This window comes from Scyliorhinus canicula, chromosome 1 (assembly GCF_902713615.1).
Source record: "Scyliorhinus canicula chromosome 1, sScyCan1.1, whole genome shotgun sequence".
NCBI lineage: Eukaryota > Metazoa > Chordata > Chondrichthyes > Carcharhiniformes > Scyliorhinidae > Scyliorhinus > Scyliorhinus canicula.
The window spans coordinates 145,514,232-145,540,591 of record NC_052146.1 but is presented as its reverse complement, the minus strand read 5'-3'; the positions used below and the strand labels follow the sequence as shown (position 1 = coordinate 145,540,591).

The window sequence follows — 26,360 nt, the reverse complement described above, 5'->3', positions numbered from 1 at the left end:
CCCAATTTATATTAGGTTGATAGAAAGCCCCCATTAAATTGAAGCTTTCCCATTTACATTTACATTCACAGTTCATATTTCCCCATTAGTGGATGGTTTTCTTATTGATGTATTTTCCACGTATTAGTTTCAAAGCGGGTTTTAAAAAAAGAATGTTTTGTTTTGTTTTGTAACTTTTTGTGTTCCATGATTTCCCTTAACCTCCTGTGTATTTCAGCCATTTCAAGCTACACCACCTTTTCCCCGCTGCTCCATTGTTTTTTTTAAGCACACAAGGTAACTTCAGTTTTGTCTTCAGAGGCCCAGATTTTGCTGTGGTAATGACAGCAAAATTGTTACCGTTCACCAGTGAAACTGACAGCAATCTCTGGAGTCTGCATATGTGCAGAATAATATGACAATACAGAAGTTACTGCTGGTAATCTGTAACTTCCCGAGGGGTAATGCAATTAATGGAAGATCTATGAAATGTCTGCAAGTTCCACTCTAAATACAAAATTCTGACTCTAAAAGTCCTTAAAAAGGTAACCAATTATTGAAAATGATATAACTTTATTTTAGCAACATAAGAACTTCAGAATTATTCTAAAAATATATTTTAAACCTTTTATGGCTTATTTTGCTATCTAAATTATAAGTGAGGAGATCCAGTACTTTAAACTTCCTGGTTTGCTATCTGTTAGCATACTTCAATCTGATTGGTCATCTATCCTACTTCATGTCATCATTGCTACTGACATCTGAAGATTAGTGCCAGATTTAATCTGGCTTTGGGAAGGGGGAAAACTTAATGAGAGTGATCATTAGATATTTCTGGACAGTTTTCTTTGAGGTCAAAGGCGAGCACCCTTGTGTGGGAAGTTATGTTTGTGGTAGCATGGCCCCTTTAAGGGATGATATTTTGCGTGCCAAGTGATGGGACACAGTACGTGATTGTAAGTCTATCAGGGGTTTAGGCGTGGGTCTGGTCATTGGGACTTGGTCAGAGTGAGCCTTGAAGTTGTGGAAACAAGACCTATGTATCAGCTGTGCTGTCCAGTGTATATAGTTCACCTTAGTTCAATCATGCTCTTTTGTGTTTCAACACTGCCTCATCGCTTGCCTCGCAATGTAACATTGGCAATGAGAGTAAAACATGTCAGTCAAAGGAAATCATTGAAAATTTGGATGGGGGGTTGTGGGGATAAGCCTCTCAGAATACTAAAAGATAAAAGATCAGCTACAGTCGGATAGCGATGCAACTATTTGGAAAAATTGATCAGTTTGATCCAGAGGTTGGATGTAGGGGCCAATATGTTGTAAGGCTTGAATACTTTTTCACTATCAATGAAATAACAACAGAAGAGAAACAAAAAAGTAATATTACTTGCTGTTTGCAGCCCACAAACATACAACCTCATGTGAATTTTAACATCGCTAGAAGCACCGGACTCTAAGTGCTGTGATCAGTTATTGAAGTTAGTGAGAAACCATTATATCCCCCAACTCTCCACCCTTATGTAGAGACACAAGTATAATATAGCCATCGGAGGTGCAGGTGAAACAGTATCTGCTTTCATAGCCAGACTTCAACAAGTGTCTGAACATTGTGAATTTGGCACTTCTCTCAGTGACATGTTGCAGTTGGTCTGTGGGAACAACAACTTAAATATTCAGAAGACGTTGCTGCCAGAAACCAAGATAGCCTTGGAGTAGGCGGTTGAGATGGCTCAAGCGACTGAAAGTGCTGAGCAAAGTGCTTTCAATTGCAAAGCATGGAGACCAAGGTGAACCAGTTATGGCGAGAAGCAACGGCCACTAAACGTTCCTGAAGCGAGGGAACAGCGGAGTCTGAAAGGAAGAAAGATGCAAGGTAGTCACAGAGGTTAGAGGGTTGTTACTGTTGTGGGGGCGAGGCAGATGCAGGTACAAAGAATTCAGCTGTTTCAGATGTAATAAGAAAGGTACAGCAATTCAAGTTCCCCAAAACAAAACAATGGCGACTCCTTGAACAAGCTTGAGGCGGACCCTGAAGAAACAATGCCAATTACACAATCTTAATATCGTGAGATGAGTAAAACAAAAATTGATATCATCCTCATCACCAATGGCTGTCCAGTCAAAATGGAGGTCAATACAGGGGCGACTGCCACAGTAGTCAGTGAGCAAGTGTTAATATACCTGTGGGGTGGGTTGCAGCCTGTGAATTTCAGCAGTCTTCAGCCACCTTAGCCACCTGTACTGGAGAGGCACTGAAGATATTGGGGATGGCATCCACACCAGTATCCTACCAACAGCAGTCTGCCCAGTTACTATTAATCGTTGTGGAGAATAAGTGGCCAAGCCCTATGAGGAGTAATTGGCTGAAGAAATCAAATTGAACTGGTTAAAAATATTCAGAATCACCAATGGGCTTTTCCAGAGGTTTCTACAGAAATACCACCAGAGAGAGATACGATGCATCAAAGTTGTGAAGACGAAGATCTATGTAGCGCCGGAAGCAACACCAAAATGTTTTCATCCCAACTGGTGCTTTATGGTCTACACTGGAAAGCAAATGTTAAGTTGAAGCATCTGCAAGACCTGGGGTACTTACTCCAGTACAGTTTTCAGAATGGGCAGTACCAAACGACCCAGTGTTGAAGACAGACTACACAGTCCAAATCTGTGGGGATTATAAAATGATGCTGAACAGAGCAGCTAAAGTAGATAAGTACCCTATAGCTAGGATATAAGATTTATAGGCTAAGTTAGCTCGAGGTCTTAAATACACAAAGTTGATTTAAGCCATTTGTCCAGAAGCTTGAGGTGGAAGAAGAGTCAAGAAAGTTTGTTACTGTAAAGGTTATAAAGGCTATTTCCAATATACATGATTGCCTTTCGGTATCTCACCCGTCTATGAGATATTCCAGTGCACAATGGAGAATCTATTGCAGGGAATTCCAAAGATTGTCGTGCAGCTGTACAATGACTGGTGATGGGGGCAACACCAAAGGAGCACAAAGCGAATTTGGAAGAATTCCTTAAGAGGTTTAATGAACCTGGCATTCGGTTAAAGCGGGAAAAGGGCACATTTCAGACTAATGAAGTCACAAATCTAGGTTTCAGAGTTGATAGAAAGAGCTGACACCTGCTTGAGGATTAAGTAAAGGCAATCAAAGGGGTTCTGGAACCAAGGAATGCATCAGAATTGAAGTCTTTTCAAGGGATGATCAATTATTACGGTTGTCTTTTTCCAAACCTGCCAACCATTTTAGCATTCTTGCATCAACCTTTTAAAAAGAACCAGCGTTGGAAGTGGGAGAATGTGCAGAGGAAGTCTTTTGATCAGGTCAAGCAGTATTCAAACTTACTGGTCCATTTCAAACCAGATAAACACATTGGTGTTGCTTGTGATGCACCCCCATAAGGCATCGATGCGGCACTCTCACCCAAAATGGGAGATGTTGTGGAAAGGCCTGTTACCTTCACATCCCGAACACTGTCAGATGCTGAAAGGAAATATTCCTAGATCAACAAAGTCTGTCCGTCATTTATGCCGTTAAAAAAAAATCAATATGTTTATGAAGGGCAGCATGGTGGTCCAATGGTTAGCACTGCTGCCTCACAGCGTAAGGGACCCAGGTTCAATTCTTACCTTGGGCGACTGACTGTGTGGTGTTTGCAAGTTCTCCCTGTGTTTATGTTGGTTTCCTCCAAGTGCTCCGGTTTCCTCCCACAGTCCAAGATTGTGCAGATTAGGTGGATTGGCCATGCTAAATTGCCCATTAGTGTCCAAAGATATGCAGGTTAGGCCGGGTTACTGGGATGGGGCGGAGGAGTGGGGCCTGACTAGAGTGCATTTTTGGAGTGTTCTTGCAGACTCAATGGGCCAAATCGCCTCCGTCTGCACTGTAGGGATTCTGCAATTTACAGTCGCCATTTTACTATCCTCTCAGACCAGAAACCTTTACTCGGCATTTTTCGTGATGATAAGCTCATCCCACGAATAGCTTCAGCCCGTGTGCAAAGATAGGCATTGCTCTTGGTTGCAAATTCGTAACATTTCAGCATAGGCCTGGACCCAGATATCAAATGCGGATGCTTTGAGCAGGCTTCCATTACCACAAACAATTTCCAAACCTCTGACTCCGCAGCAGATCACTCTGGCTCTAAATTTTCTTGAAACCTTAACTATTTAATCTGGCTGCATTAAAGCATGGGCCAACAGAGACCTTGGGTAGAATTCTCCGACCTTTCACGGCAGGGGGATTCTCCAGCCCTATTGCAGTGAATGGGAGATTTGGCTGAGCGCCAAATTCTCCATCCTTGCTGGTAGCAGTAGTGGGACAGACTCGCAACGGAGAATCACAGCCCTTCTGTTGCAAGAGAATGATTCTTAAGGGCTGGTATTTGAGAAGTGGGAACAGATTAGACCTTATATGCATCATAGGAACTAAATCACTTGAAAGATGGGGTCCTCCTGTTGGTTTGCAGAGTAATAGTGTCACACCTCCCAGGGTGGCAGCTTCTTTTTCAGGAATTACACAGTGGTCATCCGGGGCAATCTAAAATGAAGGCACTGGCCAGGAGTTACATATAGTGGCCGGGGATCAACAGGACATCAAAAGTACAGTCAATCTTTGCGACCACTGTCAACCTCAGCACAACCTTATGCCTCCAGAAAGATTGCGCCAGTGGGAGTGGCTGGGGCATTTGTGGACCAAACTTTGTGGGTCATTTTTTGGGTATGATATTTTTGGTCATCGTAGACATCCACTTGAAGTGGCCAGATATCCAGCCTATGTGTTCTACCACCGCGGCAGCCACAGTGGAAAAGCTATGCAAATTGTTTGCCATTTACGGTCTTCCTGTGCTGATTGTCTCAGACAACTGCCTTCACAACCACAGAATTTCAACTCTTCGTCAAATTCAATGGGATCCAACACATAAGGACAGCTCCATACCATCTCACATCAAAGGGGCTGGCTGGAAAAGCTGTACAAACTATTAATGCACTTATGAAGTAACAAGCTCATAAGCCACTAGTTCTTCGCTTGGAAGTCTTCTTGCTCTCGTACAATTCAACCCTGCCTACCACCACTGGGGTTACCCCAGCTGAGTTGTTAATGGGCCGGCGTCTCAGGACCTATCTCAACCTTTTTCAAAATTTGTTTGATAGGGTAGAGCAGACGTGGGCAAACTTTTCCGTGCAAGGGTCACATTCAGAAATTTACAATTTTAAAGGGCCGCATAGTATATTAAGTAAAATAATTAATATTTTAAATAGCCAAAATAAAAGGTCTTTAAAGAAAAAAAAGCACATTTATTTGAAAAATAAAGTAACTCAGTAAGTAACAGAACAATGTCAATGAGAATGATGCATCTGACTGCAGCCATTTACCAGTTTGTTGAAATCAGGTGTCAAGTTGCTTGTGCTGATCCTTAACACTGACAGAAGCACAGCCTAGCCGAGTCAACGATAAAAACGCGCGTAGTGGGGTGGATGAGTGGGGCTGCCTTATTGGTCGGTTTAGTTGGGTGTGCGACCAATAGAAGTCCAGGTTACAAACAATAATAAGGCTTATTGTTTGTAACCTGGACTCCTATTGGTCGCACACCCAACTAAACCGACCAATGAGACAGCCCCACTCATCCACCCCACTACGCGCATTTTTATGCGGCCCGCCAATGAGGTGCCCGGAATCATAACCGGCATTTTTGAAAAGCCGCCGGGGAAAAGCCGCTGAAGTAAATGCGCTTATTCAATAATCGCATTTACTTCAGCGGCTTTTCCCCAGCGGCTTTTCAAAAATGCCGGTTATGATTCCGGGCACCTCATTGGCGGGCCGCATATAAACCTTTTTCGGGCCGCATGCGGCCTGCGGGCCGTAGTTTGCCCACCCCTGGGGTAGAGGCTAAGCAAGCCTCATGGAAAATCCACCATGGTACTACCAAAAAGCACAGGTCGTTTCAAACAGACAATTTAGCCTGCATGCAGAACTTTGGTGGAGGACTGCGATGGTTGCCTAGAAGAGTTGTTAGAAGGACTGTGCTGGTATCCTACGTTATAGACCTACAGAGGTTGGAAACCATGTTGACCATCCGAGGAGGAGAGAATTTGACACGCCCAAAAAGGGACAGGTGGACCCAATTCCAGTTACCTGAAAACCACCGGCTGAGGCGGTGGTGTTAGAACTGAGATCTTCTCAAGGGGATTCTTCAAATGCCACTGAGGGAGCTGATGTGGGAGTCAGCACATTCGCTGTTCTGAACTCTACAGATCCGCCTGCCATTGCTGGACACTCAGCTGCTCCTCGTCTGGAAGAGCTTGTGGCCAAGTTGAGCCATTCAGCAAGAGTTAGAAAGTCACCTGATAGAATTACCGTAAAAAACTTTGTTTTAAGCTGCCTTATTGTAACCCTTTTGTGTTTCTGTATCACAAGGATCTGTAAGGGAACTTAAGGGTGGACGAATGTGGGAACGTGGCTCTTTAACGGATAATACTTTGAGGATCAAGTTATGGACCTAGAGCCAAAGGGGATAGAGCGCATGAACATATGTCCATTAGGAGTTTAGTCATGGTTCGGGCCTTTGGGGCTTGGTCAGAGTCAGCCCTGGAGTCGTAGGAACAAGACCTGTGTATTAGTTGTGCTGACCAGTGTATATAATTTGCCTTAGTTCCATAAACCTCATTTGTATTTCAACACTGCCTGGTCAATTGCCTCGCAATATAACAGTGTAGATAAATGAAGGTTAATGATGGGGAATGTAATAATTTAACCCTTCATGGTGAACAGAAAAGCTTCACAAAATATATCATACACAAGTACAATAATACATAAATAAACCGTTCGTCAATGTTAGCTACGGTTCCATGAGCCTACCTAACTGTATGAAGATTATCACCTGTGCTGCACAGAAATAACTTTAGAATCGATGGTCCAGATTCTGTTGGACTTGTGCCCTGTTAGATGTGCCATGGGTGTTGAGGTTTTATTTTTTCCCGCATTGCTGGAAATGCAAAGACAATAGGGCATTGGGAACAAATAATATATCTCCTTAAACAATGAGATTAAAGGATTGGTAAATAAAATGAGGAAGTGCTGAGAAAACAGTTGCACTCAGCATCAAATTAAGCACAGGAAGGAAAATAAAGATTTATTAAGGGAATCAGATGAAAGAGATAGGAAAAGTAAGAAAAAAAAGTAACAATGACATTTTTAGTATCTTCCACAGCATGTAACAAGCTGAAGGGATGAGATTCCATACTTTTAATTGTTTCACTTTCTGAGCCAGAGAGGTTGATTGTTAATCATTAACAATAATCACAGTTAAAAATGTACCTCTGCTGTCAGTCACCAGACTTCTTAAAAAAGTAAATTTATAGTACCAAATTCATTTTTTCCAATTAAGGGGCAATGTAGCCTACCCAGTTCACCTATCCTGCATATCTTTGGGTTGTGGGGGCGAAATCCACGCAAACACGGGGAGACTGTGCAAACTCCACACGGACGGTGATCCAGAGCCGGGATCGAGCTTGGGGACCGTGAGGCAGCAATGCTAACTACTGCACCACCGTGCTGCCTAGTCAGTCACCAGACTTAATTTTCTGTGGTAAGTTTAGTGGGCAATTAAGGCGCAAATGCAAAAAAAATCCTTGAAAAATCACAGGACGATTCAGTGGGAGATGCTGGCTTTGTGAAGCAAATGCTGGAACAGTACATTTTTCACAATTCATGATGCCCAATTTTCACATTAGTAATGGCGTACATCATTCCGATGCCATTACTAATGCAGGACAATCTGGGACAATTATTGACTCATTATAATCATTGGGATTGCAACTATGTAGAGCTTTCACTTTTCTGCTGGCTAGATTATAATAAGCAATCACTGCTTGAGTCACTTTTATCACAGAAAATGCCGAAGGAAACTGTTGAGCTGAGGAATAGTCTGGTGATTTTTCAAATTCTTTCAATTCTGATCTGTTTATCTCACAGGCTCCACATAAAGGGTTACAGTGGAACAGCCGGTCGAACCAGCAGTCTCAGCCCCTCTGGTACAAAATTCAGCACCAAGGACGCAGACAATGATGAATGTGGCTGCAATTGCTCCCAGATGGCATCTGGAGGTAAGACAGAAGAGTTTCATTTTCCAGCTATCTGTTGCTTGTACTGAGAAACTGCTTTCAAAACATTACAGTTTCATCAGCGTAACCTCTAGTTATGAAACAAAAAGAGACTGAAGGGGTAACATGACTGTGACAACATTCAGAAAACGCAAAGCAAAAACAATACGTGGAAATGTGCCATTTTCCCTTTTTTCACTTCTCCCCATCATAAACAAGTGAAAGCATTTTTCAATTTCTGGATTTATACTTATCAAGATAAGAAATATATATTCTTAGTCAGATTTGGTACAACGTAAACAAAGAGTAAGACTCCCTGTATCATATTCTAATTGAGGCAGTGTATCCACAACTCAGTTGCCCTCTTACAATGGCAGTATGCTGGTTTCATTTTCCACAAAATCCTTCTTTGAAATACTAGCTATTTAGTATTGTTGTTTTACACTGCGCAAAACAATGTAACTCAATGGATACGCTGTCAAACTCATCGTGTACTTTCTTCACTAAAGAAGCAAATGCTGCCAATGTTACATTGAGGGTGGTGGTAATGGAGAAACTGAATAGGATTTAAAAAATGAAGTGGAGATATTGAAAAGGTTGGCAGTGCTCAAAGTAGAGAAGTCATCTTCTGCGCAGATGGATCATATTAAGGGCAACTGAAGGAAGTAAGAATGGATCTAGTGGAAGGTCCTGTTGCAATCTACAAATCCTCTTTAGATATGGAAGTGATACCAGAGGAACGGAAGATTGTAAATGTTACACCTGTACAAAAAAGGGGCGAGGCATTGACTTGGTTATCAGAGGTCAAGCGGAAGGGAATGATTTGGGGCAGAATTTGAACTGTCAAGTTCTTGGGAGGGGCTACATGGCGTTGTGCCAGGAGGTGGGGTGTTAAAGCCCCAAAAAGCATAGTTGGCTTTAAAACTTGATACAATCCCATCCACTATTGGTTTCCCTGGGACGTGTTTGGAGATGAGCAGAAAATCCTCTTCAAACTGTTGGGTCAGTATTTCCGTCTCCACCCCCAGCACAGGGTCTACAGATAGAGCAGATCAGTTCTGCAGAATCATAGAATCCCTACAGTGCAGAAGGAGGCTATTTGTCCCATCATCTGCACTGGCCCTCTGACACAGCACCCTGCCTAAGCCCAAATCCCACACTTTCCTCATAACCCCGCTTAGGGCCAATTTAACATGGCCAATCCACCCAACCTGCACATCTTTGGACTGTGGGAGGAAACCGGAGCACTCGGAAGAAACCCACATAGTCACGGGGAGAAGTGCAAACTCCACATAGACAGTAACCTGAGGTAAGAATCGAACCTGGTTCCCTGGTGCTGTGAGGCAGCAGTGCTAACCACTGTCCCATCATGATGCCACCGTCAGAGACTCCAGGACAGGATTGGGGCAGTCTTTCCACATTTTTTTCCATTTCTGTGGATGTTGAATCCTCAGGAGGCAATGTGATGTTCAGCCATTCTTACCACTATTGGGATCACTTTAACTAGAGGTTCTTCCTTTAACTGAAAATGATCAGAGGGTTAGATAGGGTGGACAGCGAGAGCCTTCTCCCGCGGATGGAGGTGACTAGCACGAGGGGACATAGCCTTAAATTGAGGGGTAATAGATATAGGACAGAGGTCAGAGGTGGGTTTTTTTACGCAAAGAGTGGTGAGGCCGTGGAATGCCCTACCTGCAACAGTAGTGAACTCGCCAACATTGAGGGCATTTAAACATTTATTGGATAAGCATATGGATGATAAGGGCATAGTGTAGGTTAGATGGCCTTTAGATTTTTTCCATGTCGGTGCAACATCGAGGGCCGAAGGCCTGTACTGCGCTGTATCATTCTATGTTCTATGTTCTATGAAGCAGATTGTGATCACGTCCACCCTCGGTGATTGATCGGGAAATCTGGAAGTGGGATGCTAATGTTGTGACTGCGAAACAAAATTGAAATCCTTGGGATTAAAGGGCTAGTGGCAATGTGGATACAACATGGGCTGAGGTATAGGAAGCAGAGAGTTATCACGAATTGTTGTTCTTCAGAATGGAAAAAGTGTGGAATGATGTCCCCTTACAGGTTGGTGTTACGACCACTGCACTGTTGACAGATATTAATGGCCCAGAACTGAATATATAGAGCATCCTGTCAAAGTTTTCAGGTGACATAAATCTTGCAACTGCAATAAACAGTGAGGAGGAGAATCTAAAGGAAGACTTAGGCAAGACTGGTGAAATGGACAAACACATGTAGCTGAATATTTGTGTGGGCATCAGGAACTTGTCCCGAGCCTGAGCATGATCTCAGTGTGCCCAACTCTACCTGAAGCAGCCTTCACAATTGACTGCCTCCATGTTTTCTGTCCAATTAAGGGGAGCAAGGAAGTGGAGGCCCAATTATGTGGGTGTGCAACAATAACCCAGGCGCAGCCCCGTTGGGAAAGGTGAGCGCCGCTGCACTAGCACCTCGGAATGGAGGCACTTACCAAGGCTTCCATCTTTACTGCTGGGAAAGATGATAAAATGCTGTGAGGAACCTCAAGATGATAGGTACCCCTGCAGAAGAGTGCCTGCATCTTCACCTGGATGCATGTGTGCATTGCAGGCCTCATGAAGTTGCCAATTAATTCAGCTGCATATGGCTCACTAACTTCATGGCAGGAGGCCGTATCCACAACATTGCTGGGCCTTCAGCACAGCAGGAGATCTATGCGACACCAGGAAAGTTGTAACCTGGGAGGAACCTTCAGTGGCCTCCATGGATTTCCATGGCAGTCCGTTCCCATGAAAGTTGCCTGGAGGAGGCAGGATAGCGTCAGGAAAGTGTCCTAATGGGGTTGCCCACTACTTTGCACCTGCACCACACCCTCACTTGCACCGCCTCCAATCTTATCTCCACAGGGCAAAGAAAATTCAGCCTATTCAATTGAACACAACTATTCATTATGGTGGCAATGATGAGGAGAGGGAATTGACACAAAATGGTAATTTTAAAGAGCAGTTCAAGAACAGTATCACCTGATGGCATAGGTACACACTCTTTTGAAGGTGATGAGGCTAATTGAATAGACATTCAGGATGCTTGGCTTTGTAAGTGGAAACATATTGTACAGTTATGTTCAGCATCTATAAAATAAATGGTTTGACCTGAGCTGGGATATTGTGGCAAATTCTGGGCACCACACTGAGGATGGATGTGAAGGTCTTAGAGAGAGCACAGAGGAGATTGACTGGAATGGTAACAGGGATGCAAACTCAGGCTGTTCAGCTGAGAGCAGAGAAGGTTAATGGAAGATCTGATAGAAGTGTGCAAGATCATGTGAGGCTTTGATACAGTAATTAAGAAGAAAATGCTTCCTAAAGCAGAAGGCTCACTATAGGCAGCATGGTAGCATTGTGGATAGCACAATTGCTTCACAGCTCCAGGGTCCCAGGTTCGAATCCGGCTTGGGTCACTGTCTGTGCGGAGTCTGTACATCCTCCCCGTGTGTGCGTGGGTTTCCTCCGGGTGCTCCGGTTTCCTCCCACAGTCCAAAGATGTGCAGGTTAGGTGGATTTGCCATGATAAATTGCCCTTAGTGTCCAAAATTGCCCTTAGTGCTGGGTGGGGTTACTGGGTTATGGGGATAGGGTGGAGGTGTTGACCTTGGCTAGGGTGCTCTTTCCAAGAGCCGGTGCAGACTCGATGGGCTGAATGGCCTCCTTTTGCACTGTAAATTCTATGATAATCTATCCAATCCAGAGGAGGCAGAGTTTAGGATTTTTGGCAAAGAACCAGAGATGGTATGAGGAAAGAAATCTTGCAGAAAATTGTTATAGAATACGTACCGGAATCAGATTCAATAATAACTTTCAGAAGGAAATTGGATAAATACTTGAAGTGGCAGATTTGCATGGATAGGGGAAAGAACAGAGATGTGAGTCTGATTGAACTGCTCTTTTGAAAGTCAAGCACAGACAATGGACCTAATAACTTCATTCTGTGTTCCATCATTCTATGATCATTTATAGTAATCTGAGTGAGGTTGTTATTCTATAATACTGTCCTGTATTCAATATCCAGTCCCAGTGGTGAAAGGACAATGGGCGGGATTCTCCGACCCCCCACCGAGTGGGAGAATCGCCGGGGGTCGGCGTGAATCCCGCCCCCGCCGTCCTCCTAATTCTCCCACCCCCCAAAATTTGCCCCGGCGTGAGTCGCGCCGCCCAGCTCCGAGAATGGAGGGGTCCGGCGCGACTTAATGGGCCCGGGGCTTCCCAAATTCTCCGGCCCATGACGGGTCAAAGTCCCGCCCGTTCTTTACCGGTCCCACCGGCGTAAATTAGAGTAGGTCCCTTACCGGTGGGACCTGGCGGCGCGAGCGGGTCCAGGGTTCTTGGGGGTCGGGGGTAGGGGAGAATCCCGCCCAATGTTCTCATACTTTCTGTTTGAAGTTGAGGTAAGGGTTATTTAATTATGTATTTGTATTTAAGCAGTTTGACAGTTCATCAGGCATTAATACATGTTGGATTGAAAGTACATTTCATTCCACTTACGTGACTACTTCTGACAAGTGAATATGAATCGTAAATCCCAAAGTATGTTCTAGTTACAGTTAATTTTACACAATAACTGATACTTTAAATTCCTGCCTGTAAAAATAAACATACAGTGGAGCTACAATTTCCCAGAAATCAACTTCATATAATTGCTTGCTAAATTTGCAGCTGCAATTTCGCAATCATTAATCTTTTATTATGGAAGCGCTTGCATAACAATGATATCAAACTCACAAGCTGCCAGTATCAGGTGGTGTAAGTTTCCAACCCATAAACCTCACAATGTTAATTATAAAATCAAATAACTGAAGTGAATTCAAGATGTTCACTGCACTCCCTTTTCAGTTATGTTAAAAAATAACCTTCCGTTATAGTTTTGTTTACGCTTAAGCCCCATGCTCCTGGTCTATGAACATCCAGTGCGGAGGTGGGCGGGGATTCCAGAGATTGACCAAACTTGCCATCAACAGGTCCAGACAGAGGCCAACCGAGGGGGTTGTCTGACTCCAATGTCTGACCCTCGACCGTAGCTACATTCGAACCCGGGTGTCCCTGGAGAGGGAACACCCGGCATTGACGGTCGCTGTCAAGGCCTTCCAGGCCCTGGGGTACCAATGCCCTGTATAACATCCTTACTTTTATGTTCAATTCCACTAGTAATAAAGAACAGCATTCCAGCCCATCTACATAACCCCATTGTGTCTCTACCTCCCTCTCTTTCTTTGGGAGATTCTTGATCACTGATCTCTTGTTAAATTTTTCATCTCTCTTCCTAATTTCCTTCATTTAGTGCAGGTGAATGCCGTCCCTCCCGTGGCAGATTTGGTGATGGGGGCATTTAATTAGGTGGAAGAGGGGTGGGTGGGGATCCTGCCACTTTCCCATCTCCACGAAAGCCTGGGGACAGCCTTCCCAGCCTGCCGCCAATTGAAGCCTTTCAGTCGCCAATTAATGCCCACTCAAGGAAATTAACTCACTGCACTGATGTTAACCCAGTGATGGGTGGATGGTTCGCCATGTGGGAATAATATAAGCAAGCCCTGACCTGTTTTCTTACTGGCTCTTGAGAGTGGTTGTGGTAGGGGAGGTTGGTACCCATTATTAAAAGGCGCTCAGTACCTGCTCATGGAACCTAAAATCAGGAAGTGGAAGCCCACTGACAGCCATCCCCCTGCCCTTGCTGCCAACCCCTTTTCACCCCCCTGCATGCCAACCTTGCCCTTCCACCATCACTTGCCTGTGCCTGAGTCCCTGCTACATCCAAGGTCTCAGGTGGATGGGAGCACCCATTGCCTGCACAGTGGCTTTGCTCTTCGCAGGCAGGACATCTGCCGTAAGGATCTTTGATCTGATCGGGAGGGGTCCTGCCATTGGCCTGTCAGGTGCCTGACTGACACTTAATTTGGCATGCTTTCTCAAAAAGAGCTCCCACCAGCTCTCCAGCTATTGAATCCAACAAATTGATTCAGCATTTATTTCTGTGAAGAACCTTGTGATATTCTATGCATTAAGGGCCTTGCATATAATGAAAGTGATTACTATGTTGACTTTGATATCATAGAACATAGAACATACAGTGCAGAAGGAGGCCATTCGGCCCATCGAGTCTGCACCGACCCACTTAAGCCCTTACTTCCACCCTATCCCCGTAACCCAATAACCCTTCCTAACTTTTTTGGTCACTAAAGGCGATCCAATGCAGAAGGAAGTCATTTGGCCCATCAAATCTGCATGGCAATCCAGCAAAGTGTTCTCACTGTCCTCATACATCACTTTCATTTAGCTCACTTTAGCTTGTCCTACGTTTCCAACTGGAGAGCAAGCTGACTCCCAGTTGCAATCTACTACAAAACCCTCTTAAAAAACTCCAATAATCAATAGATCAGAAGGACAGAAGAACTCAAGAGCTAGGAGGAGTGGGCCATTCTGTCCCTCAAGCTTGCTCCGCCTTTTATTAAGAGCATGTCTTTCTAATTGTGGCCTAAACTCCACTTTCCTGCCTGCACCCCTTCACCCTTAACTCGCTTGTTATTGAGCCTTCAATAATGGATATTATTCCCAATTACTTCCTCGGATTCTTCCTCCTGTGATCGAATTGAGTACAACTGGAATTTCCTCTGCATGTAGGCAGCAGGGTAGCATGGTGGTTAGCATAAATGCTTCACAGCTCCAGGGTCCCAGGTTCGATTCCCGGCTGGGTCACTGTCTGTGTGGAGTCTGCACGTCCTCCCCCTGTTTGCGTGGGTTTCCTCTGGGAGCTCCGGTTTCCTCCCACAGTCCAAAGATGTGCAGGTTAGGTGGATTGGCCATGCTAAATTGCCCATAGTGTCCTAATAAAAGTAAGGTTAGGGGGGGGGTTGTTGGGTTATGGGTATAGGGTGGATACATGGGTTTGAGTAGGGTGATCATGGCTCGGCACAACATTGAGGGCCGAAGGGCCTGTTCTTTGCTGTACTGTTCTATTTATATCTATGTCATCCATCGCTGTTATTTCTACGTTTATAGTTACCTAGATGGTCCTAAAGCCCATTATCCAGCCAGTGTTGAAATAAAATGAATGAATCTACAATTCACAGAATTTGATTTCTCCCTTTTATTGAATAGGGATACGATGTAACGTTGTTTCTAATCGAGTGGAGCCTTTTGAATATTCAATAGCTTCTTGATGCCTGTCAGCACTTCACATTGATTTGATCCAAAGTCTGTTTTTGTAACCTGGGGTACATTCTAGGGATTTGGTTAAAAGTGCTTTTAAGCCTAATTAGAAGCTCTGCAGATGTTAAATACATTAGTCTTTTTTTCGATTGATTGAGGGCATATTCAATTTTTGTCATTACTCAAGGAAGCAGTGATTGAATTTACTAACTATTCTCAAATCTGAGCCCATTGGCATATCGTTTCAGCTTTGCACCTCATCCCTGAATTTTCTCTTTCTAGGTTGATACTGGAGGTGCTTCTTGTAGCTGTGCATACTTGCAGTAATACTCATTCTCAGTTTACTCCTCGCCCTTCTTATCATCATTTTGCCAGGCTTTGGAATTTTTGTATATTTTACCTGGTAGACTTTCTCGTCTTTCTCTCTCTTAGAACTATGTGGACCTCATTCCTTTTATTTCTCTTTGTGAATGAATTATGTGTCAGAATTTTAGGAGCCACGAGCGGACATTCGCCCGATCTGGAAACGCACGAGATTACACAAGAATATGTCAGGCACATGTCCCAATGTGATCGTACGTCTGTGTGATATTTTGGTTGGCGGGAGTTGACTTTGCTCGTCCAGTGTCAATTAGACAGCTAGTTAAAGAGATTTAAGTCCAGTTGACTTGAATTTTATGTTGCATTTGCAATTTTCAGGTCAGTGCACAGGCAGGCAGCCAATCCGTTATTGCGAGTTTCTCATCCAGAGACAGAATAAAACAAGGCAGGCCGAGCTGGTAGCAGCTAGTGAGATTTTGGTGTGGGGTTAGAATATTCATTTTTGATTTTTTTCAGTGCTTTCTTATAAGATATTTGCATATTTTCTGTTTCTTTCAGGACTCTTTAGTCAATAAGATGTCTCTGAAAATGTCAACCCATTGGTATCACAGTGGATAAAAGCAAATTATTGCGGATGCTGGAATCTGAAATCAAAGAGAAAATGCTGGAAAATCTTAGCAGGTCTGGCAGCATCTGTAGGGTGAGAAAAGAGAAAGGAGCTAACATTTCAAGTCCAGATGGCACTTAGGGTCATTTGGGCTCAAAACGTTAGCTTTTTTCTCTCCCTACTGATGTTGCCAGACCTGCTGAGATTTTCCAGCATTTTCTCTTTGGCATCCTACAGTGCACAGGTCAGCCCAATTTACATCTCGCCAGATGGGCACTGTTTATTCACAGGGGACACCTTTAACGAGGAAAAGAAGGGTCAAAGAGAGAGGAGGTCAAGTGGTCGTAGGCAGAGCCTCAGAGGAGAGGTGCAGACACAGGATGCCCAGGGACCCTGTGCAGGGAGGGTAAGGAGGATCGGCCCGCAGAAGATACCACTATCCTGCTGCCAGGTGTCGAAGCAATATTCCAATTACCTCAACATGGCAGAGGTCCAGTGCAACAGGAGGCTCCACCTGATGGAGTCATAGAGGTCATAGAGTCATACAGTACAGAAGAGGCACTTCGGCCCATTGAATCTGCACTAATAAAACTAAATCTACATGAATCCCACTTTCCAGCACTTGGTCGCTAGCCTTGACTGTTATGGCATTGCTGCCTCTACAACCCTCCCAGTCAGTGCACTTCAACTTCTACCACCCTTTGGGTGAAAAAGCTTTTTCTCAAATCCCCTCTAACATTATGCCCCATCATTATTGACCCTTCAACTAAGGGGAACAGCTGCTTCCGATCCACCCTGTCCATACCCCTCATAATCTTATACACCTCAATCGAGTTCTCCCTCAGCCTTCTCTGCTTTAAAGAAAATAGCCCAAGCCTATCCAGCCTCTCTTCGTTCTTCAAATTCTCCATCCCAGGTAACATCCTGGTGAATCTCCTCTGCATCCTCTCCATTGTAATCACATCCTTGATATAGTGTAGTGACCAGAACTATGCACAGTTATCCAGCTGTGGCCTAACCAAAGCTTTGCAGAGCTCCAGAATAGCCTCCCTCATCTTATAATCTATGCCGATTGATAAAGGCAAGTGTCCCACATGCTCTCTTAACTACCCTGTTAGTCAGTCCTGCGCCCTTCAGGGGTCTGTAGACCAGCACCCCAAGATCCCAATGTTTCTCAGAGCTTCCTAGTGTCCTGCCATTCATTGAGCATCCGCTGGTCTTGTTGCTCCTTCTAAAGTGCATCACCTCCAACTTTTCAGGGTTGAATTCCATCTGCCACTGAACTGCACATCTTACTAACTGACTATGGGCATGATTTACTAGCTGCGTACTACTGGAATCAGAACGGGATGCGGCAGCTAGATCCCAGGAGAGACCTCTCCCAGATTCTCGACGGTCATTACGCATCGGGAGATCTAACAAGATCTCACGAGATTCCGTGATCTGGATCTCGCCCACCCAGACTTACAGAGTTAAGTGAGTTTAAAAGCTCACTTAATTCTGATGATGCCAGATCTAGCTAGTCTCTGGGGAGGCAGTGGGGTAGTGGTATTGTCACTGGACTAGTAATCCACAGACCTAAAGATCTCTGGGGTCCGAGGTTCAAATCCCACCACTGCAGATGGTGAAATTTCAATTCAATAAAAATCTGGAATTAAATATATAGTGATGACCATTGTCTATTGTCATAAAAACCCTAAGCCTTGTTGACTGTCCTTGATCAAACCATTGCCTGGGGATTGATTCACTCAAGACAAAAAGTCACTTCCATATGTCAGATGATTGGGCTGGAGATAGCCTCCAGTTGTCTGGATGGACGCCCAATGCCTGTGGCTCTGAAAATCACTGCAGCCCTTATTTTCTGTGCCTCTGCTTTTTCCAGGGGTCAGTGAGTGATCTTTGTGGAGTTTTTTGGTCAGCTGTGCATAGCTGGCTACTGATGTTCTATTCACGTGGGTGACCATCTTCATCCATTACAAAACAGACCAAGTCAGCCAGGCTGAGCGAGCCAGAGCTTTTGCGACTATTGCAGGATTCCTCTGCATCCAAGGTGCCATCAGTTGCATCTATGTGGCCATCACATTGCCCCTTCTCTCCAGCTCTGCAGAAGAGTGATATGGACTCAAAATGTCGACCAAACCGAAATGGTTGACACAATTACGTAAAAACCAACCATTACAGTGAGGGAATCAACTAAATTCATCTGTGAAAACCCCTTCCTGTGCTCACTGTGCCCCAAACTTATGCTTGCAATTGATGTGTCTTTGTGCCTCCACACCTCGCTGACAGCGGCATTGGAGGAAGATCACTAACTGTGCTGTTGGTTAGCTCTGAGGACCTTGACAGTCGTCCTCTGGCCGACAGGGCCTGAGCAGGCTCTGCCTGGGAAGATGCGCACAGAGGTATGGCTGGGCACTCCTCAGTTGTCATGGTTTCAGACGATGGTGTTGTGACTGGCAGAGGGATGGAGGAGCTGCCTCTCTCGTCCGCAGCTCCGTGAGAGGTCCAAACAATGACGATAGGCAGCTTGTCCGCCAGTGTGAGGTACGTCCTGCTAACAATTGATGTATAGGTACCTAGCTGAGAGATTGAGTGCTCATTGCCTGTGTGAGGGCTTACAAGCACAACGCCAGGAACCCTTGATTCTGTTCCTGGAACAAACTCTCTATCAGAGTCGCCACAGTCTCAATGGGGGAGTCTGTGCACTTGGTGCTCAGGGTCCCCATAGCGCTCATACTCCACATGGACTCCTCCATGACAGAGACCATGGTATGTAGGCCCTCAGGGATCTCCACTAGATCTCTCCATGCGTTCTGTTGGACATCCATCATCTCCCGCCTGATGGACGGCTCCGGGGGCGAGTCATCTGCTTTGGACTCAACATGTTCCTGGTCTGCAGCAGTGCTCTGAATGCCTGTATCCTGGGCACTCTTTGCCTTCACTGGCTCCTCATGAAAGCGTGATGCGCCCTCAACACTCTGCACAAGCACCTATACTAATGTGCTATTTCCCACCAACATATCTGTGTCTGTGCTCGTGATTGGTGCAGAGAGAGGTTATGCCACAGGGTGGATCTGTTAGTGGCGCCTCCACAGTTGCCAAGGGAGGGTCGTCGGGTTCCCAGTTGGCTTTAGAGGATGGCTCATCTAAGGGAGGAAACCAATTGGTCAATGTTGCAACTCATAGGCAGCCGGGTTGACTGATGTCAAAAACATCACAGTGGCTTGATGACTGCTAAATCACTGGGGACTCTTAGAAGTCCTCATGAGGGGTGAGATGACCCAACATTCTTTTCATTCTCCACCAGCCCCACTTCTGCACACTGGGCTCTTACATTCCCCTGAAATGCCTGTTTTCTCTGATCTGAAGAACTTTCTCCATGCCTGCCTCAATCTCTGCGGCACCTATTTCATTGCTGGTGAGGATGACAAGGTTGGCCATCCCACCACCAGTTACTGATTGCTCTGCATTATTGTGGCTTATCTTCTCCTTACAAAGAACATACAGTGCAGCAAGAGGCCATTCGGCCCATTGAGTCTGCACTGACCCACTTAAGCCTTCACTTCCACCCTATCCCCATAACCCAGTAACCCCTCCTAACCTTTTTTGGTAATTGAGGGCAATTTATCATGGTCACTCCACCTAGCCCGCACGTCTTTGGACTGTGGGAGGAAACCGGAGCACCCAGAGGAAACCCACGCAGACACGGAGAGAACATGTAGACTCCGCACAGACAGTGACACAGTAGGGAATCGAACCTGGGACTCTGGCGCTGTGAAGCCACAGTGCTAGTCACTTATGCTACCATGCTGCCCACGTGCTGCCCAGGGCCACATGCTACCTCCTTTAAGTGCAAATGTCCATTCATTACTTAAACCTTCAACGCCAACACCAAACTATGTTCTTATCCCATCCCATACTTCACCTCCATGAACCATGTTGACATTCCTGATATCTTTGCATATCTGACCCTTAGATAGGCCCAGGGCTTCTAGTCCTATCTCCCAGCCTTACCATGCACAAGCAGATGTGTATTCTGAGACTCTGATTCCTACACCTCTGAGCACCATGAAGGACGGTCACCCTTCCAGATCTCTCCACACTGGACCATGTCAGCTTAGTACTCACCCTTGTTGAGTGCAGAAAATCATTTAACTTTTTCTGGCACTGTGGCGCACAGCGTCATGCACCCTGTCCTTGGCGGCAAGCTCTGCCCAGGCCTTCTTGGTTTGATGGGATGGTCTTCTATTGCCATCATGTGGCATAAGGCCTGACACTCACTGCTTCTACGAGAGTGCACAGTCAGTCATCTGAAAACCATGCTGACTGCACATTTGCACTGACTTCCCACCTGGTATGCCTCTTGGGTGCTGCTGATATTCTGGACAACTCACTGTGCCTCATCCGATGTCTTCTTCAATCTGACATAGTCACTTTTAAACCACCCACGGGATCCCCATTAGACCCAGCGTTCGCCAGGCTTCCACCCCCACTGGCTGTGCAGTGTCTATGTCCAAGCGTGTTTCTCACTGGCTGGCTCTCATCCACCAGCCAGCATGATATCGTGTTTTTTTCAGCAATCTCAGATGGAAGCCAAAAATGCGGCCATTCTGGTCCCACCAGGCGTGCTTGCCCCACATGGGTAAAATTCATGACCTATGGTCATTTTTATTGAGTCTAGTCTTTATTTATCCTGCACATTTCTCATACGTCTTTCAAAGTATTATTTTTGTCCTCATTGGGATGTTATGCAATCCTTTCCTGTCGATTTGTTTCAGTGTTTCTCTTGTAACTTAACTTTTTCAAAGTTGCACAATTGGTTGTCGGTCCTCAGCAGCTCTGATTCCCATATAATGCCAAACTTTAATCATGTTATGGTCAGCATCACCTGGTGAGCATTTTATTTGTGCTGTTGGGGTTACTGTTACAACGTAAGACCAACAACAGTCTCTTAAGGCTCCATGGCACAAGAGTCATTTTGCATTACACTTACCTGTCTAATTTAAACTACATGGGCAATCCCACTGTATTCTTTGTTATTTGAAATCCCCCATGGATGTGTCGATGTTCTTTTCCAATCTTCCTACCAATTCATCAAAAACCTAATCCTGATAGTAAACTGATAGGGCTCAATTCAACCAAATGGGAACAAAGTTCCATAGCGAACGTGTTTGTCCCCATGTCTCCTGCTGCTTGCGGAGCCGAGAAACACATGGCTCTTCAACGCGACTCGCGTTGTATAAGAGGCCTCAGCGGGGAATGCGCAGTCATTGTGGCATGTCAACCCATTTTGTTCACCAGGGAGCTTTGCTCCCCCAAACTCCCCAGTGTAGCGAGCACCCACCGACCAATGAGGAAAAAGCATAGGGCCCTGGAAACAGGGGCCAGGGCAGTGTAGACCCGGCAGCCGGAGAGTGAAGACCCGTTCAGTGACTCTCTGCCTGTGTATAAATTTACTTATTTACTTTTACTTAATATCAACAAACCCTTGTTCAGTTATACTGGAAGTCTCCACAGTATTGCCTCAATCACCACATTAGTGATGAGTCTAAACACAATCATTCCCAAGTCCTCATTAGTTTAGAATTCAGGGAGAAACCTTCAAAATAAACAGAGAAATCAAAGAGCGTCAACAGTGTCATGAAACAATGAGGGAAAAATGCTAATATTGGGAAGCTCGATCATTTCAACCAGGGGGGCGATGACTGCAGCCAGTTTATTGAGCAGATCCGCTGCTTATTTACAGAAAACAAAATCATGAGGGAGGATAAGCAGAAGGTTATCCTATTACCAGTTTGTGGGCCCCAGACCGACAACCTCATAAGGAATCTGACTTCTCCGGAGACTCACAACACAGTCATTTGACCAGTTGGTGATACCTATGAAGGAGCACTTCAACCTCAAACCCTCCATCATAGTACAGTGCGACAAGTTTAATTCGGCTGTCAGGGACCCAGGTGAGATGATCTCCACCTTCGTTGCCAGACTCCACCAAATGGCCGAGCATTGTAAGTTCGGCACAGTGCTCAGTGACATGCTGATCGTTTAGCATGCAGTATTAACATAAGTATGCAAAAGAAGCTTCTGTCTTGAAAGAAGTCAGTAATCAGGAAAGAAACTGGTCATCGGTTCAAATGCTACAAATATAGGGGAAACCACCCCCAGAAGCATGCGGCTGCAGAGAGTTTATTTGCTTTCAGTTCAATAGGAAGGGCCACATCCAGGACGTTGCTGTGTCAGGCAGAGCATGCCAAACCAAAAAGAAAAAACAGCTCATGACTCCGGTGAACAAAGTGGAGAGGAATCCCGATGAAGATCTCAAAACATTCAGATTGATCATGATGAAAGTAAGTAAGACCACCCCAGTTGAGATAGTCCTCACAATAAATGGTAGACCACTAAAGATAAAAGTTGACACTGGGGCGTTGGCAATGGTTGTAGGAAAAAAAATGTTCAAATATCTTCGAGAAGGAGTTCAGTCTTTGAACCTAAGTATCATTGCAGCCAAATTAGCAACATATGCAGGGGAAGCTTTGAAAATGTTGCGGATAACCACGGCGCCAGTGTCATATCAGCAACAGGAGGTCCAGATACCTATGGTCATTGATGAGGGACAACGGCCAGGTCTCATGGACGTGATTGACTGCTCCAAATCAAGTTTAACTGGTTGGGAATCTTCAAAATATTGGAGTGTTTTCTATGAATTGTTAGGTACATATATAGACGTATTCCAGGATGTGTTGCATCGAATATGAGTAAAGGTCAAGTTTTACGTCAACTCTGATACCATGTCAAAGTTCTTCAGTGCGAGGCGTCTTTTACCAAAAACTGGCAGCTGAAATTTCATGCCTTAAAGAATTGGGGATTATCAAACCTGTGCAGTTTTTTGAATGGACTGACCCCGCCATCTCTCTGTTAAAACCAGGCCGCTCAGTTAGAATATGCGGGGACAACACACTTCTTAAAAAAATAATTTTAGAGTGTCCAATTAATTTTTTCCAATTAAGGGGCAATTTAGCGCGGCCAATCCACCTGGCCTGCACATCTTTTGGGTTGCGGGAGCAAAACCCCTGCAAAGAAAGGGAGAATGTGCAAACTCCACACGGACAGTGACCGAGAGCAAGGATTGAACCTGGGACCTCGGCGCTGTGAGGCAACAGGGCTAACCCACTGCACCACCGTGCTGCCCTCACACACTTACAATAAACCAGGCAGTCCAAGTAGATAAAAACCCCACGAATTGATGAACTTTGTGCAGAGTTGGTCGGCGGCCTCACGTACACCAAACTTGACGTCTGCCTATTTGTAATTAGAACTGGATGAAGAATCTCAATAGTTTATGATGATTAACACATATAAAGGCCTGTTTCAATGCACCAGATTACCCTTTGGCATCTCTTTGGCCTGTGTGTTATCAATGCACAATGGAGAATCTGCTCCAGGGCATCCTGAAGGTTGTGGTCGACCTGAGTGACATTCTAGTAGCAGGAACAGCACATGAAGACTACCCAGCAAGCCAAGAAAAAGTGCTGAGAAGATTTAGATATCCTGGAATCTGACTGAAGCGTGAGAGATGTACTTTTCAAGCTCATGAGGTCACTTACTTAGGATTCAAAGTGGACTCAAAAGGCCGGCACCCACTCAAGGACAAGGTGAGATCCATAAGAGAAGTCTCAGTACCTAAGAACTAGGCTGAATTAAAGTCCTTCTTGGGGATGGGAAAATACTATGGACGTTTTATCCAAAACCTAGCATCAACATTGACATCACTACATTTGCTCTTAAAAAGACATCAGGGTTGGCATTGGAACGAACCACAGGAGCAACTCTTCTATCATGTCAAGTGGGCCTTATGGCCACCATGTTTGTTGGTTCATTTTGGCCCAGATATGTCAATCATCCTAACTTGTGATGCATAGCCATGTAGAATAGGAGCAGTCCTGTCCCATAAAATGCCAATTGCTTTCACCTCCAGAACTTCCTCCGATGCCAAACTGAAATACGCACAGATTGAGAAAGGATGCCTAGCTGTAATCTATGGAGTTAGGAAATTTCACCAGCATGTCCATGGGTGATGCTTTACCACAATAACCAACCATAAGCCACTGTTGGGGCTTCTCAGAGAAGACAAGCCGATACCTCCAATCTCATCTGCCAGGGTATAGCAGTGGGCCTTGTTGCTGGAGGCCTACAGTTACATCTTTCAGCATTGGATAGGTATAAATTTCAAACGCTGACGAGCTGACTCAGCTCCCACTTCCAAAGAACATGGTACCATATCTGTGCCTCAAGAAATGGTTCTGGCATTACATTTCCTTGACATTTTACCAGTATCATCAGGTCATGCAAAGAACTGGATGCATTGCAACCCAGTCCTGTCCAAAGTGAAGCACATGATCTTAACCGGGTGGCACCATGATAACTCTGACCCTTTAAGGCCTTACCTCACTCGCAAAGACAAAATCAGTTGTGAGGATGGGGTCATTCTCTGGGACTCCCGAATGGTGCTATCACTCCAGCCAAAGGAGATAATGTTGCATGAATTGCACAGTGCCCATCCAGGCCAAACAATGCCATCTAGGAGCCACATTTAGTAGTGACATAGACAAGGATATTGAACACCTGGTGTGTAAATGTGTCCTCTGCCAGGCAAAGCAGACATTGCCACCCACAACCAACCTCTACCCATGGGAATGGACTGGTCCAGGAAGAGGGCACACGTGGACGTCGCAGGACCTTTCCTGGGCTGAATGTGCCTAATCCTGGTTGACATCCACTCCAAATGCTTTTAAGAGGAGTTTCAACACCTTGCCTGAAAAAATGTCATCTGCCAAAGAATCATAGAACCTCTACAGTCCAGAAGGAGATCATTCAGCCCATTGAGTCTGCACCGACCCTCTGGAAGAGCCCACACCCCGCCCTATCCCCGTATCCTCACTTAATCTATAGATCCCTGGACACAAAGGGGCAATTTTTTATCATAGCCAATCCACCTAACCTGCAGATCTTTGGACTGTGGGAGAAAACCGGAGAACCAAAGGATACCCACCCAAACACGGGGAGGAAATGCAAACTCTAGACAGACAGACGACTTAGACTGGAAATGAATCCAGGTCCCTGACGTTGTGAGGCAGCAGTGCGAACCACTGTGCCACCATGCCACCCATACTAGAGGAGGGAGCTGTTCAGGTATTCAAAACATCAATGAAGAGGCTATCCAACAGACTGCTGTGCCTTAGGTTGGCCAACATTATTCTATCTAATGGATGTCACGCCAGCAGAGTTACTCATGGGCCGTCGCCTCTGGACATACCTGGAGTTAATTTTTGCAAACTTGGCAGTGAGGGTCATGGTAGGGCAGTCCTCCCAGAGGAAACAACACGTTTCACACAATAGGAGGCAGATCATTGGCAACCTGGTCTTTGTCAGGTACCTTGCCTTCAGGCCCAATTTGGCTACGCAGAAGAAATTTATTGAAGTCAGGTCCAGTCCCGTCGCTGGTGGATTTTAAAGGCAGGATAGTGCGAAGCACATTGACCATGTAAGTGGCCGGTGGACCACAATCCCAATCTCAAACAGTTAGAGCCGACAGGCAGCACCAGTGCTCCTGTGGCAGAACCAGAACCGAGGGAATCTAGGAGTCCTGTGCAGGCCCCGCCAGCGACCAGGAAGGAGCTGGAGAAGGGAATGACCCAACTTCACTGCTCGAATCTCAGAGACATTCTTCCATGGAAGACAACGTTGCTACCTCAGAAGTGAAGGAGCGGTTTGGGGTCTAAGGCTGTCTGCGAGGCGCAGATAATCCCTGACTGAGTGACATTGTGATTAGCTGTTATGGACTGTCACACCTTGTGTTTCTCAACCTTTTATTTTACATCGGTACTGTATATAACTTATTTTGTAAATATGTTATTGAAGGACTTATGAGGGGAGGGATGTGGCAGCCCGGCCACTTTAAGGGGTGAGTCCTTGGGGTCCATGTGACCGGCTCGGGGCCTATCGTGCAGTAGTGCACTGGGAGCAGGGGCCTGGGCAGGGTGGACCCAGGAGTCAGAGAGTGGAGACTTGTTTACTGACTCTGTGTATAGTTTACCTTGACGTGTTATCAATAAACCCTTGATCAGCTATCCTGGAAGTCTCCCCAGTA

The 26,360-nt window shown here is 45.3% G+C and overlaps 1 protein-coding gene across 2 annotated transcripts in view; it reads left to right on the top strand.

Moving 5' to 3' along the window:
- Positions 1–26,360, top strand: part of angpt2b (angiopoietin 2b) — a 278,028-nt gene that overhangs the window by 239,286 nt on the left and 12,382 nt on the right. For both annotated transcript variants that reach the window (XM_038801179.1, XM_038801180.1), the window contains one exon: positions 7,962–8,092. In XM_038801179.1, the coding sequence (XP_038657107.1) occupies positions 7,962–8,092 (131 nt within the window). The remainder of the gene's footprint in view (positions 1–7,961; positions 8,093–26,360) is intronic.